Source organism: Mytilus galloprovincialis, chromosome 1, assembly GCF_965363235.1.
Source record: "Mytilus galloprovincialis chromosome 1, xbMytGall1.hap1.1, whole genome shotgun sequence".
Lineage (NCBI taxonomy): Eukaryota > Metazoa > Mollusca > Bivalvia > Mytilida > Mytilidae > Mytilus > Mytilus galloprovincialis.
This window is the reverse complement of record NC_134838.1, coordinates 36,670,276-36,684,588: the sequence shown is the minus strand read 5'-3', so window position 1 is coordinate 36,684,588 and position 14,313 is coordinate 36,670,276. Positions and strand designations below refer to the sequence as shown.

The 14,313-nt window shown below is 31.2% G+C and overlaps 1 protein-coding gene across 2 annotated transcripts; it reads left to right on the top strand.

Annotated features, from left to right (window-relative positions):
- The first annotated feature begins 112 nt into the window (after window positions 1-112).
- Window positions 113-13,255, top strand: LOC143073126 (mesoderm induction early response protein 1-like). Of its 2 annotated transcripts, none has more exons than XM_076248454.1 (12): window positions 113-156; window positions 439-466; window positions 1,214-1,341; window positions 2,661-2,904; window positions 3,280-3,371; window positions 3,727-3,796; window positions 5,397-5,453; window positions 5,871-5,968; window positions 6,448-6,529; window positions 7,070-7,164; window positions 7,624-7,751; window positions 8,672-13,255. In XM_076248454.1, the coding sequence occupies exons 1-12, from the start codon at window positions 148-150 to the stop codon at window positions 9,138-9,140; spliced, it is 1,500 nt and encodes a 499-aa protein (XP_076104569.1). In that variant the 5' UTR covers window positions 113-147; the 3' UTR covers window positions 9,141-13,255. The 2 variants fall into 2 exon arrangements, with proteins under 2 accessions (XP_076104569.1, XP_076104577.1); XM_076248462.1 differs by lacking the exon at window positions 113-156 and adding an exon at window positions 203-238.
- The last annotated feature ends 1,058 nt before the right edge of the window (window positions 13,256-14,313 follow it).

Below are 14,313 nucleotides of genomic sequence, written 5' to 3'. Positions count from 1 at the left end.
ACAAAACATATTTAATGCGAAGAAAAATAATATTAACAAAGTTTAAGACTTTTTCTCTAAGCCAATCAAAACGAGTGTTTCTTAAATGCCGTCCTATCTTTTGCCTCTTTTTCGAATGACGTTTCATATCCCATAATTTCAAGCAAAATGGCGGAGGTAAGTTTGGGCATTTTGATATTATCTGAAGGAATTTCCATTGAAACACAAACATCAGACTTTTTCAATCTACAGGACCATGGTATTTCATGACATCATTCATTTATCTTGATGATCTTAGAGAATCATACCTTTATGACGGCAATTGCATCGGTGAAGGAAGAAAAACCTGAAAGCGCGCAAGCAGTTGTCATCACGGCGGCTCTTTTGGTGGGGGTGTTTCCCAATCTTTTTATAGATCACTTTTTCAAAAACTCTAAAAGTATTATTTTTATTTTTCAGATCGGTGCTAGTGAGTCGAGCAGTCCAGGTAAATTTTAAATTACCTTTTACTTTTCAATTGCTATTTGTAAAAGTACAGATGAAGTAAATATTGCAATGCACAACTCAGTCTCTGGGACACAGGCACTCGTCTCAGATTTTTTCCCCCTATATACCTTTATATAACACAAGGCACTTAACTCGCGATTTAGAAAAATGTCAGAAGGTGACGAAATTCTATGCCGATTTCTCGGCTGTCAAGCCTACTAAAACCACACAGTGGCAGAATAATCAGACAGTTGATTGCGGCCGCTTAACTGGAAGAAGAAAAACTTGTAATCTGGTAAATCTTAAGTGATTTATCTTCACAATGGTGTATAACACGCCTACTTGTTGTCAGAATCATCCATAACAGTCCTACTCAAGTATGTGTTCATCATTCATGCAAAGAAGTGTGGCTGTTAACTTTAAAATTTCTCAAATTATAATTTAAACATGACTTTTCAAGCTTTTTAATACACTCTCTACAACTTCATTACTGTCAGAGTGCTAATGTTACACATCTACCTTAAGGACTTTTGGGTCAATATGCCTTAAAAGACAATCCAGCGTCACTGATAAATATTATCTGAGATCACAATTTTTTGCACCAAAACGAGGACAATGTGTTTGATGTACACGTACAATGTACCTTACCATTTCTTTGAAAAGAGTTTTATTTAAGCTCTACATGTATGCTTTTATATGGAATGTTTCTCTTTTGAAATTTTACCTTGGAAAATAAATTCTCTTCCAGAGACAGATAGAGACTTTGATCCGACTGCAGACATGCTAGTTCATGATTATGATGATGAACAAACTTTGGAAGAAGAGGAAAACATGAGTGGTGATAGTTGTTGCAATGAATTGGAAGATTTGGAGAAGGTATTATCTTTTACAGTTCATTTCAAAACATATACTGTTATATGTCTTACCTGTATAGTAGTCTCGAATTTCAATTGTGAAAGCAAGTTAATTAAACTGTTTTCAAATTAGATTAACAGACAAGACTGTTGGAACTTAGCATCACAGAGAGATTGCTATGACTATTTTGCCATGTATTTGTAATGTAATGTGTTGTATTTTGGGTAACAATGAGAGATTTTCTATTCAGATCCTTAGCTGTAGTCTATTTGACAACATTCCATAAAAAAATGTTCAGAATGTTTGATTAGAATTTTACATTTGGGAATTTGTATGAAAAAATGTGTTTAAACTACTCAATATTAATAAGCCCATTATACATTCACAGGGTTTGCATTACCAATTTTGATTGTGTTGTTTTCCTTATTGTTCAAATATAACTTTGTAAAACAACAGTTTAAGAAATTACAATTTTAATATTTCCATTTGTAAAACAATGTTTAGATATCAATAATCTTTTGTTAATTTTTATCAAATCTAGTAAAATTGGTTTTGCACTGAATTAGCCACTTTGATCTGAACCAGTCTTATAAGTGGGTGGTAAAGGGGGATACTGAACACAGAAACATGTGAAATAAAAATCGCAAAAACGTTGCACGAAAATTAAAAATCTGGTAAAACGAAGCACGAGAAACAAAATCGTAAATATTAAGGAAAAAATTACCAGAATTTATTACTCATCCGTTCTTGGAGATCATGCAGCCATTATTAATGGACATGAAGACCTTGCGATCACCTTTTAGCGTCCACTACTTGCATCTTATTTGAAAACAAATATTATTCATAGTAATTTGATGGACTTCAATTATACCATACATATTGAAAAGTAGAATGGTAACAATATACATCAATTTCTATTAGATTAAACAAGTTTCAGAAGGTATAAGAACACATTGACGTTTAAACCAAATGCGAGACATGCATGAAAAATTAAGAGCACCAACACAAAACATGAAAAATAATTATGGGGAAACACGAAGCTTGTAAATCGAACCAAACACAAGAAATCAAGAAATAAAATGTCAAAACATGAAAATACATAAAAAATAAAAAGAAATAAGAAATAAAAAGGCTGAAATTGTTGCACGAAAATAACCCTTTACAACCCTCTTACAATTTCAGATAGTTTAGTAGCTGTCATTTATGGTCATACATTTTTTTGACCAAAAAAACTTAACCTACCTGATCATGACCCTCTATTGAAAACTAAATATGGCACATGCTTGTATATATATATAAATGTTTCCTAAATGAGGAAAAGAACTTGTTTTTTTTTTCAGGAAGGAGATATGCCACTGTCAGATTTAATGAGTATGTATGGATATCATTCAACACATGACAACAATGAACAACAAGATACCAGGTCCAGTAGTGAAGAAGAAATTCTCAGCAATCAAGATCTGACTTTAGATAAAGATGAGATTGCTAGAGACCTCCTGAAGACTAGTGATGATGACGATGACAAAGAAACTGATGTTCATGATTTAATCAACAGTGTATCACAGACAGCTAGATTGCTTAGATGTAATTACTTCTAGGGTTTTTCCATCCTTTTTTGTCATCACTTGTGTTTATATCTAAAAGTTTTCATGAAAGATGATGAATCGTCAGATAATTTCAACAATTCATCTGTTCAGCAGACTAAAATGAGCCACTCTAAACATTGTCAGATAGATAAAAAATAGTCTATTCCATATATTTTCAGGATACAAATTTAAATGAAAAAATATCAGTAAAAATACACAATTTTGATTGTTTTAATTTTTTTTTTTAAACTGCTGACTGAGTATTGACCATTTTAAATAATTGAAAAAATCCTTATCTTCTAAAACATATTATGTAACCCTTAAATGATACTCATCTCTAACATGGCTTAATCAATGTTTGTTTGTTTCACAGCAGCCAGCCAACCTGGAAGTGATGATGAGGATGATGAATCCGATGAAGAAGACTATGAACCTACTGAAATTCCTGAGGATGATTGGAAAAAGGTGGGTCAAAAAGTCAAGTTTCTGTGTCAATCTCTCATATTGATCTACTCCATATACATGTATCATACGTGGACTATTTTCCCTAGTCTTAAAAAAAAGTTATTTTTAGCCATTAATGTTTTTGTTGCACCAAAAAGTAAGTTTCCTTTTAGATGTGATTTGTTAGGCTTGAAGCTCTAGTTCATTAATCAATGAGCAGTCTATATAGCTATATGAAACCAAGAACCTAAATTTTAAGACCTGTATAAAAGATGGTATAATATTCTTGCATGCAATGAAAAATACAAACAATGTTCTGAAGACCTGTATAAAAGTAATTTCTGCATTTAAGTAACAAAATTTTTTTATTTTACAGACTATACAAGTTGGACATGACTTTCAAGCTTCTGTTCCAGAAGGCCTTTGTAAATATGGTGATGCTCCAGGTAAGAAATAAATAAGTTGTGTTTAACAAACACTTGTTATAAGAAATGAACTTCATTAATTATACCCCAGCTTTAAACATGTTAAAAAAAGTGAGGGAATACTGTTTTACCTCTGTTAGTCTGTTGGTCTGTCCCATGAATATTTTTCAACTCTTCTTTCTCTGGAACTACATTACAATGATTTCTGAAATTTGGATTCTGGGTTTATATGAGTCAGTTATACAGTGATGTAGTTTCAGATTCATCGCCTAACAACTAACTATTTACCAATCACTTGCATCATTTTATTCATGCCATCCATGCTGAAAATTTTCATTTATTTTTCTTAGGAACTTTATTTCATTGATTTCTAAAATTTGGTTTCAGGGTTATTTAAGTTGGCTTTACCGTGTGATGTATTATAAGATCCATCACTCAACAACTTACTGTTTACTAATCTCTTACATCATTTAACAAATGACGTCCAAGTTGAACATTTTCATCACACTTTTCTCAGGAAGGCATTACAAGGATTTCTGAAATTTGGTTTCAGGGTTATTTAATTCAGCTATACTGTGTGATGTATTTTCTGAATTTCACTCTACAACTTCCTGTTAAATGAACGCTTGCATCATTTTACACATGACATCCAAGTTGAAATTTGTTTGTCCCATTTTTCTCAGGAACTACATTGCAATGATATATCTGAAATTTGGTTCCTGTTTACAGTCAAGTATTTGGGTGGGGGTATCATCAGTGAGCAGTAGCTCACAGTTTCACATGTTATTTCTTTATGTGAATATCTCTCCTTTAGTGTACCTCACGCAACATATTGCAGTAAATATCTTAATTTTGTATGTGATCTTTTAAATAAAGGAGTAGGTCCGGTAAGGGCCAATTTTGGCCTCAAATTTCAAGTTCATCTAACGAAAGTTTTTGGACACTTTTTAAACACTTAAGTGTCTATTTCAATTGATTCGATTAGTTTTTGTGAAAGATTTTAACTGATTTAGTCATTAAAAACGCTCTGATTCAAGCTTAAATATGAAAAATCTATCAAATATGCCAAAAAACGTCACTTTTCAGATGGTTTTTGTCAAAAATGAATGTGGCCGCATCCGTGTTCATCCTCAACCTTTATATATGTTTTGTATTATCATCAAATACAACTTACATTTCAATATTATGAATGAACACGAATGCGGCCACTTTCATTTTAGACGGAAACCATCTAAAAAATGACCAAAATTGTGAAGATTTCAGTAATTTAGCATGACTTAATGATGCTAAAACGCGATATTTGTGCATTGTATCGTCAAGAACAGCTCATATTTATGTAGCAGAAGCATTTTACTTTCCAAAATATAGCTTAAAGATTACATTTTCACAATTTTCTAAAACTGCTATATTTTGGGGCCAAAGAGGGGTCTTAGTGGACCTACTCCTTTGTGTTGTTTTCTCATCATTGTCCTGAAAAGTACCTTAATGGATCATTTAAATTTTTTTATACAAATTTTACCTCTAGACTGTCTTCCATTTACATTGTATTGGGTTATTTAAGTAATAAGTTGGATAAGAAATAAGTGTAAGATGTACCTAATTTCAATGTTTTTTTCCTCAGCGTATGAAAATGAAGACAGGCTGCTATGGGATCCAGATAAATTAGAAGATTCTGTAGGTGAGTGAAAAATAGCATACTAATTATTTGCAGTAATGCCTAGCTAAAAATGTTTGATGGATAGCTGTGGTTACATTTTTTTGTGTTGAAATATTAAGAAGTCCTTTCTCAGTAAATTGCTAACTTGAGAGAACTAACATGTACATGCATTAGCCATGAACAAGGTGTTTATAATTTCTAGTAACCCCTGTGACAATGATATCTCAATTCATTTCATATAATGTTTAAATTTTCGGATCAATCATAAGAGAAATGTTACGTGGGAAAAGGGAATTTAACTGTCTTGTTTCCAGTTGGAATCCAGTTAAAGAGATAGAATCATGAACAAGAAAGAAAAAAAAAGGGATTGAATGAATATTTTTTTTTACACTTACATAAAATTCTGATTTCTCTAACGCTACGGATTATTTTTTTCAGTTGAAAATTATTTGAATGAAATCCACAGCCAAGCCTTACAAGCTGCTACAGGTGTCAATGCAATCCCTACAGGTGCTCATATCCGTGATGATGAACAGGTAAGTTAAATAGTTTTTGACTATGAAATAAGAGGCATAACAATCACTTTAGTTGTGTATAAGATCAACAAAGAGATTATCTAAAAATTTATTGTTCAATAGGTTTTAAACAGTAATGTAAAATAAATTACTGCAGCTTACAATCGCTGACATGGATAAGTACAATTTTGCCAAAAACTAAAGTATCAAGCTCATTTCATTCAAGAAAATATTTCTATATGTCTAACAAAAAAATTTCTAGCTCAAATCAATTTTTATTACTAGTTAGAGGTTAATACTATTAGTTTTATGGCACAGATTGTAGGGGTTGAATACCATGCAGTGCAACACAAAACAGTTTGAGCTCTATTCACTTTTTAATCTTATACTTTTTGGAGCTTGAGATTGTTGGACCTGTCCTTGTGCTGTGATTTTGTGTTGTGACATAACTGACATTGATGGAGAATATTAGTCTAAACATCATACACATTATATTTCAGGCCTTATATATGCTGCTGCAGTGTGGTCATAATGTTGAGGAAGCTTTAAGGAGAAGGAAGATGCAGGCTATACCTCCTACAGGTTTGTTGATGATGTTAAATCTGTCAACTGAGCAATCTTGATGTCTTTTTAAAACACCTGACAATTTTCTGAAAGATCTATATCTTCGTAATATAGAAATGAACTCACCACTTGCATGAAATTTGTTAATACCTAAATGGTTTCTTCTGTTAATTTTGTTAAGGTATTTACATACAAAATGATTGAAAACTTGTATTAATAAATTTTTGAAGAATTTTTAATAATTGTAAGGTGCACAATGTATGGATAGTTCCAAATACAAATGTATCTGAAACTGATGGTGGCTGGATTTGTTTTTCATGTTTTCTCCTTTCTCTTTAACGCGAAATCAAGAAAGAGAAATTGAGAAATCTGGAAATCAAAAACAGGAAAAACATTTCACCTTCTTGATTTCCCAATTTCTTGATTTTGCTTTCACAATTTTCTCCATTTTGCATGAAAGGAGGAAAGGAAAAGCCAAAATAGCCACCATAGAAACTCACTAATATAAGTATTTATTTTTTAACATAAATTTAAAAAATGAGTTTTTATTTTTTCCAGATACCATGAGTTTGTGGTCTGAAGAAGAATGTAGGAATTTTGAAAATGGTATCAGAGTATATGGCAAAGATTTCTATTTAATACAACAGAATAGGGTAGGTAGATTCATTCCAGTGCAGTGAAATGCACTTTTACATGAATTTCATAAAGATCGCATCATTCTTTTTATGAAGTTATAGTTTGTCAAGTTTGTCAGTTATTAGACAGAAACAGTTGAATGGATGGTTGTAGCTTTTGATCTGTTTATTTAGCCATTGTGGTTCCTTGCTTTCAAAATTAGAAATATCTTTGGTGTAAATTATTTACATTTGTATAAATACTTCTGTTATTGATCCAGGACATTGTTAATTTGATGGACACTTGGGTATTTGGTTAAGTTGTTCGAAAACTGTATAGTTGTATATGTTTTTGATAATGTTTTTAAAAGATGACATAATTTGTACCATTAAAGAAAATAATTATTGATTATCATGAATGGCACCTTGTGTTGAGACTTAATTTTTAGGTACAAATACTAACATTGACAATAATGAATCTGTTTTACTGTATTTTAGGTGAAAACAAGGTCTGTTGGAGAACTTGTCCAGTTTTATTATCTGTGGAAGAAAACTGAGAGACATGATGTTTTTGCAAACAAAAATAGACTGGAAAAGAGAAAATATGTCCTCCATCCAGGAATAACGTATGTTTACAATATAGTTAAAATGGTTGTTAAAATATATAATGATTTCATATTGCTATGATTTTGTTGACTTGTTTATCTACTAAGAGTATATCCACAATTAATTCCTGGCATCAATTGATACCTAGCCCCCAGCTTTGGGTAAATAGCTTCACTGCCTTGTGGATGACCTTGTAAAAGTCAAAGGCTATGGAAGTAAATCCAGACAGAAAATCTGGGTAGTTGAAGCTCGTAAGCTCAGTAACAGCAATCGTTTAAGGGAAGGAACATCCTGACAGAAAAACCCAACCCTTCACGTAAGAGGTTTAGCTTAGGGCTAACAACCCTAACTTGTAAAAAAAAGTTGTTACAGAAACAGTAACACGTTACTGCCCTACACGCCAATGGCGTACAAGGGCAGTAAGTAAGTAATCAATTGATAATCCTCAACATGAATTGCTTTGTTTTCATCAGTATTATGAATTCCTTTCTGTACATCACACAAAAATGTACTTCTACCAGTGCGTTTAAATATCTGAACTACCCAAGAGGGTCCCACATAGTGAACGTACAAGTTTCCTGGGCAAGAAATTAATGTATATGGAGCAAAGAGATAATATCTTAACGTGAATAATTATAAGTAAAGTGTTGAAAAAAATGTAAGAAATAAACAAAATTAATATTATAAATCTATAAGAAGGGTTGAATATCATACATAACAGAACAGAAAGATGCATGATAAATGTCAAAAAGGCAGGATGACCTTGTTAGTTCAATTATGCAGGAATCTAGTTTACCAATAAATAAATTTAATATTTGAATGAGGTCAGAATGAGTGTATAATAAAAGTGTTTTACTCATTGTGGTAATGATGTAAATCAAAGGTTTGTTTTTAAGAAAATACATAATTTTTATTTTGACAATTTCAATTATGTTTTCAGAGATTATATGGACAGATTTGATGACCAGGAGAGTCCTGCTCCACCTCAGAATAGAGAAAGATCTGCTAGTCCTGTAACTTGTTTACTCTATGGTGACCCGAAACGCAATTCATTGAAACCATCACACGAGACTGACAATGCAAATAGTGAATCTAAAGCATTTGATCTCAGTTCAGCTTCACCTACAGTGACAAGTCTAAGTCCTGATCTAAAACGAAGAAGTTCCTCGCCCAAAAGTGTAAACAATAGCAGTATTAATGGTTTACATGAAGATGTGTCACTGGAACCTCCTGTTAACAAAAAATTAAAAACTGAAACTGATGTATCACATTATGGACTTGAAGAAAGTTACTCGGATACGAGTCAACCGGAAGATAAAAACACTTTTAATTTAGGACATCATTTAGCAGAGAGTATAAAAACTTCAACACCATTAACTTGTACAGTGTCTGAATCATTAGTATCATAATATCATGTGAAAATTATCATACAAATTTAAAATGCCTTGTTTCAGGTCAATCATATCTTATATTCTGTATGCAAGTAGCATTTGGAATACTCAAATCTGAAAGATATGTCTTCATCAGTTTTAGAATTAAAATGCTAGGAAAAAATATTCACACAAAAAGTCAGATGGGTTAAATGCTGAAGTTATCAAAGTTCTAAATCACTTCGTACATTTTTATTTACATTTAATTTACTGTCAGACAAAACATAGTTTTACACTCATTTGTTGTCATGGTAGATATTAAATCCCCAGACATATTTTCAATTAAATGAACCTATTGAAATTATATACTAAGAGTTCCATAGATGGAATAATTTGATGTTCATAGAAATGTATAATAGGTAAAATAATGTTATACTGCCATGATTTTAATATTTTTTATTTGAAAACAAATCTTGTGTCAGAATGTCAAAACATTAAAAGGTTATCAGTATTTTGAAATTTAAAATGTATGCAAAAAAAAAACTTAGCACTGTAAATTATAGATAGATATTTCGGCCAGTATTTTAGTTGTCTTTTCATATAGATCTTGAGTATAAGGATATTGTGAAAAATTTGTATGTTTGGAAAGTGCAATACCCTCTCCTAAAACAGCCATAAATGACCATTCCTTTTAGTTAATTTAATTAATTATTTAATTTTATCCTGCATTGAGAAATACTTCTATTCACATGCTGACAAAAAAAGATAAGACTCAGTTTCTGTCTGTCTGTACAGTTGAAAGTTGAGTGCAATTATTTATAATTTGCCATAAAATATCAATAATGTCACTGTTACAGTAATATTCATAATTTGAGTTATCTTACTTGCTCCATAATATATACAAGATATATCCCCAATTCTCATTATTGTCTTTTCATGATTAATGAAATGATTTCTACAATTTTTAATTCCCACTGCAAAATGAATGCCATCTTTACTTGTCAGTGGTCACAAGCACTTGGATTAATAATGTGAATTAAAATTGATTCAGGTTCAATAGTACATGTTCTCACAATATTAATTTTTCCCCCAGTGAAATCTAATTCTCAATAAGAAATAATTCTAAAGTATTGTGAAGATATCTAATTCAGATGCTCAAAAAAATTCTTTTCAAGATCTTTGAAATATAAAATTAAGGTAGATTAGGTCTGTTGTAAAGCTAATAAATTCACATCATTGTGTACATAGTTGTTGATAGGTTGGGAGATCAATTAATTTTCTTGTTTTTTTATGTGCAAATTTAACACAAGTGGAAATTTCCTACATAGTGCTTCCTCATTGTAAATGTCATTTTGATTATGCCATTGTATATATCTTTTATAGATTAGAAATATTTTATACTCTTAGAAAGTTAAAATTTAAGTATGTTATTCATTTAAAGTCCAATTTAGAATTTTTGTTGTTGTTAATACCATGTTCATAAAAACAGCTGTACAACATGACACAGAAGTATGCCACAGTGAGGAAAGGAAATTCTACAATAAGAAAAGGAATTGCATCTTTGTACTGATTGTGAACAAATATTAACTTTATAATATAGATATTGACCCCTTCATCATCTTTACCCTCGGCAGACAATCAAATAATTCCTATGAGAAGTCACCCATCTCCATAAGATATTAAGGGGTAAAGGGGTAATGATAATTTGTGATTTAAAACTTTTTTGAGAACAATAGATTAATGATTGATTTTCTCTGCACATTGTATGTCAGAAAAACTGCTTGTGGTCTTTACAAGGAACTAGCTGTATCAATCTAGATAGAGATACTGGTCTAATTTTCAGTTACCATGGTATGGAAAACACTGTCCTCTCTCTGTTTCTCTCTCTCTCTCTCTCTCTCTCTCTCTTCGCTTTATTTGATGAATATGCATTAACATAACATTCCAATATTTCCATCATAAAAAGTTTCAGATATGTCTGAATTTTTTATGCCCCACCTACGATAGTAGAGGGGCATTATGTTTTCTGGTCTGTGCCTCCGTCTGTGCGTCCGTTCGTCCTGCTTCAGGTTAAAGTTTTTGGTCAAGGTAGTTTTTGATGAAGCTGAAGTCCAATCAACTTGAAACTTAGTACACTTGTTGCTTATGATATGATCTTTCTAATTTTAAAGCCAAAATTAGACTTTTGACCCCAATTTCACGGTCCACTAAACATAGAAAATGAAAGTGGGAGTTACAGGTTAAAGTTTTTGGTCAAGGTAGTTTTTGATGAAATTGAAGTCCAATCAACTTGAAACTTAGTACATATGTTCCCTATAGTATAATCTCTAATTTTAATGCCAAATTAGATTTTTATCCAATTTTACGGACCATGGAACATGGAAAATGATAGTGCGAGTGGGGCATCCGTGTACTTTGGACACATTCTTGTTGTATTTGAATTAAGACTATGTATAAATACAAATGTCATTAACAGTAGCTTTAATTTTAAATGAGGCTGTGATAGTACATGTGTAAAATCAACATTGCCAAAATTGTTACAGTTATACTGGAGGTAATGAAATTTTTCAATCTATAATGAAAGATCGACATAATCAACCGGCATCAGAAAAACTATTGTAAAAGCTTATTGAATTTTATAGAATACAACTTGAAACATTTTTAAAACAACAATTTAATGTAACTGAGCATTACTGTTATTGCAAAAATATCAATTGCATTTAATAGCTTAATTTTTGAAAAATGAACAAAAATGTGAACTAATTATTGCGATTTATGAAACTAAATATATATATATGTACCCGACATCAAGATACAACTTAAACAACAAAAAAATGCATTTCTCAGGATATAATGTATAAAGAAGGTGCTATTTTTATACCCTCCCTTGATTGGTAATTGGTCAAATATTTTTGCCTTTGCATGTCCCTCTGGTTTTAATAAGTTTTGCATTTAAATTAAACTAAACGAAAGTATATCAATTATATTTCACTTATGAAGTTTTAGATATAATGGACAACATTAATGTAAAGTTAAATGTTACTGAGTGATGTAGCCTTTTTTTATTGGAGTTACTCCATAGTATAACTGTTGTCTATTGTTTATTTGAAGTTTAATGTGCCACCATGATGCAAAACACTGAATTATAGCTTTTAATCACTGTCTTCAGTTTGAATAAGCAGTAAGCTGCACATGGTCAGAGAGGTATAAAAGAAAAAAATCCCACGAAATAATATTTACACAAATAGTAACTAAGATAATGACTACTTACAACCATTATAATGGGGAAAAAATTCTATGAAGAAAATTTGACTACAGTAACTTTGCCCTTAATTCTTTTTTAGGTGCTCATGTTCCTACTATAAAAATATTCTTGCACTTGACACACAATAAATCATTGAAATTTTTATTTGTTTGTGAGACAAAGTATTGTATTCATTCATTATTCATATTTTTATTTCATTTGACATCATTTCAATATTTGAAATCAAAGCTGTTAAAAATGTGCAATTGTTTCACAATATGATGTACAAAGTAACTATGGTTTTAGCCAAAGTCTTCAGTTTGTTGAGAGATGATTTTATGAGTTGTATATAAACACTATATATGATATAGATACACTGTACATTCTTTCACATCATTTTATTGTTGTCTCAGTACAAACACATGCATTTATGTCCGTCCATATATTCACAATGCATGGTCATATCAGGAAAGAATAAAATGTGCAATTTTTCTGATTGTTTAAATTTTCTGGAAATTCAGGTGGAATATCAGAATAATGAACTTGAAAATTCAAATCATTACCAGTATGGGTCCTTGATTATATCATTTCTTTCTGTTCTACAATCAAATAAGCTTGAATAGGATTAATATGTTCAGAAGTTTAATTAATTTAAAACACATTTTAAGTATTTAGCATGACAAATAAATTGTTTCTTGAACAGTGAGGTATTTTCCCTCAATCCCAATGTAAATATTGTTTTCAATGTGCATTATTTGAAAGAATGTATAGTTTATCTACTGTAAGTTGTGGATGAATGTATTATTGTATATTTGATTATCACGCCAATGTTGATATGATTAATTATTATTTATTATGTATATAGTCATAGATGGATTCTATGCGACAAATAAATTTTTACAGACATAAATGAATCTTTTGTTATTAGTTACCTTCTTGATAATTGGAGAAACTGCAACTTCAGAAATTCCATGTAATGCCACCTTGATTACCCTTTGTTGTGAAAGACTAGATGACTTGGCCAGTCTTTATATATTTAAGTAAAGGAAACAGTAGTATACCGCTGTTCAAAACTCATAAATCGATAGAGAAAAAACAAATCCGGGTTACAAACTAAAACTGAGGGAAACGTATCAAATATAAGGGAACTACGACACAACACCGAAATGTAACACGCACAGAAACGAACTATAATGTAACAATTTCCATTTTCCTGACTTGGCACAGGGCATTTTATGAAAAAAATGGTGGGTTGAACCTGGTTTTGTGGCATGCCAAACCTCCTGCTTAAATGACAGTGTTAATTATACCATTAAAATGACAACTTTACATGACAGGGATAAGAACAGTAGTGGACAACAGCTATAGTTGATGTCAAATTTAACAGAGCCCTTAGATCTAATTATTTTACTTGCATTGTGGTATATGGCTTTCAGATTGTTAGTTGGTATTTTCAAATATTTCACATTTATACATAAAGTTATAGTAAACTGATCCTTAAGAAGTTTTAAGATAAGGTTTTCTTGGAACTAAATAAGTGCTGTGGTTTCTGTAAAAGGACATGAGGGCTTGTTCTGATGTATACAGTTTTTTTACTCTTACAAATGCCACACACTAATGCATTGTGATGCTAATGGCTTCACGTTTTCGTAGTAAGGTTGTTTGTGCAGAAGATAACAGTTGTGTGATGCATATTTTATATGCATTTCCTTACAGTCCTAAGTTTGGACAGATGACAAGTTGAAGTATCCCGATTACATGGTTCAGTGACTGCAGAAGCTGTATAGGCTTTGACATATCATTTTAAAAACTTCATTGTAAATGATCCCTTTCCATTTCTTGAAAGATATTTATGAATATGTTAAGATAATGATCTACAGAGTAACAACAGAATCAAAGTATGATGTGACAAATGGGTATGTTTTGTAATGATTCCAATTAACAGTTGCGCACCGTCGAATGCGTCCA

Coding starts and splice junctions, on each gene's coding strand:
- LOC143073126 (XM_076248454.1), top strand. Junction 1,342..2,660: donor AATTGGAAGATTTGGAGAAG/GTATTATCTTTT, acceptor TTTTTTTTTCAG/GAAGGAGATATGCCACTGTC. Junction 6,530..7,069: donor GCAGGCTATACCTCCTACAG/GTTTGTTGATGA, acceptor TATTTTTTCCAG/ATACCATGAGTTTGTGGTCT.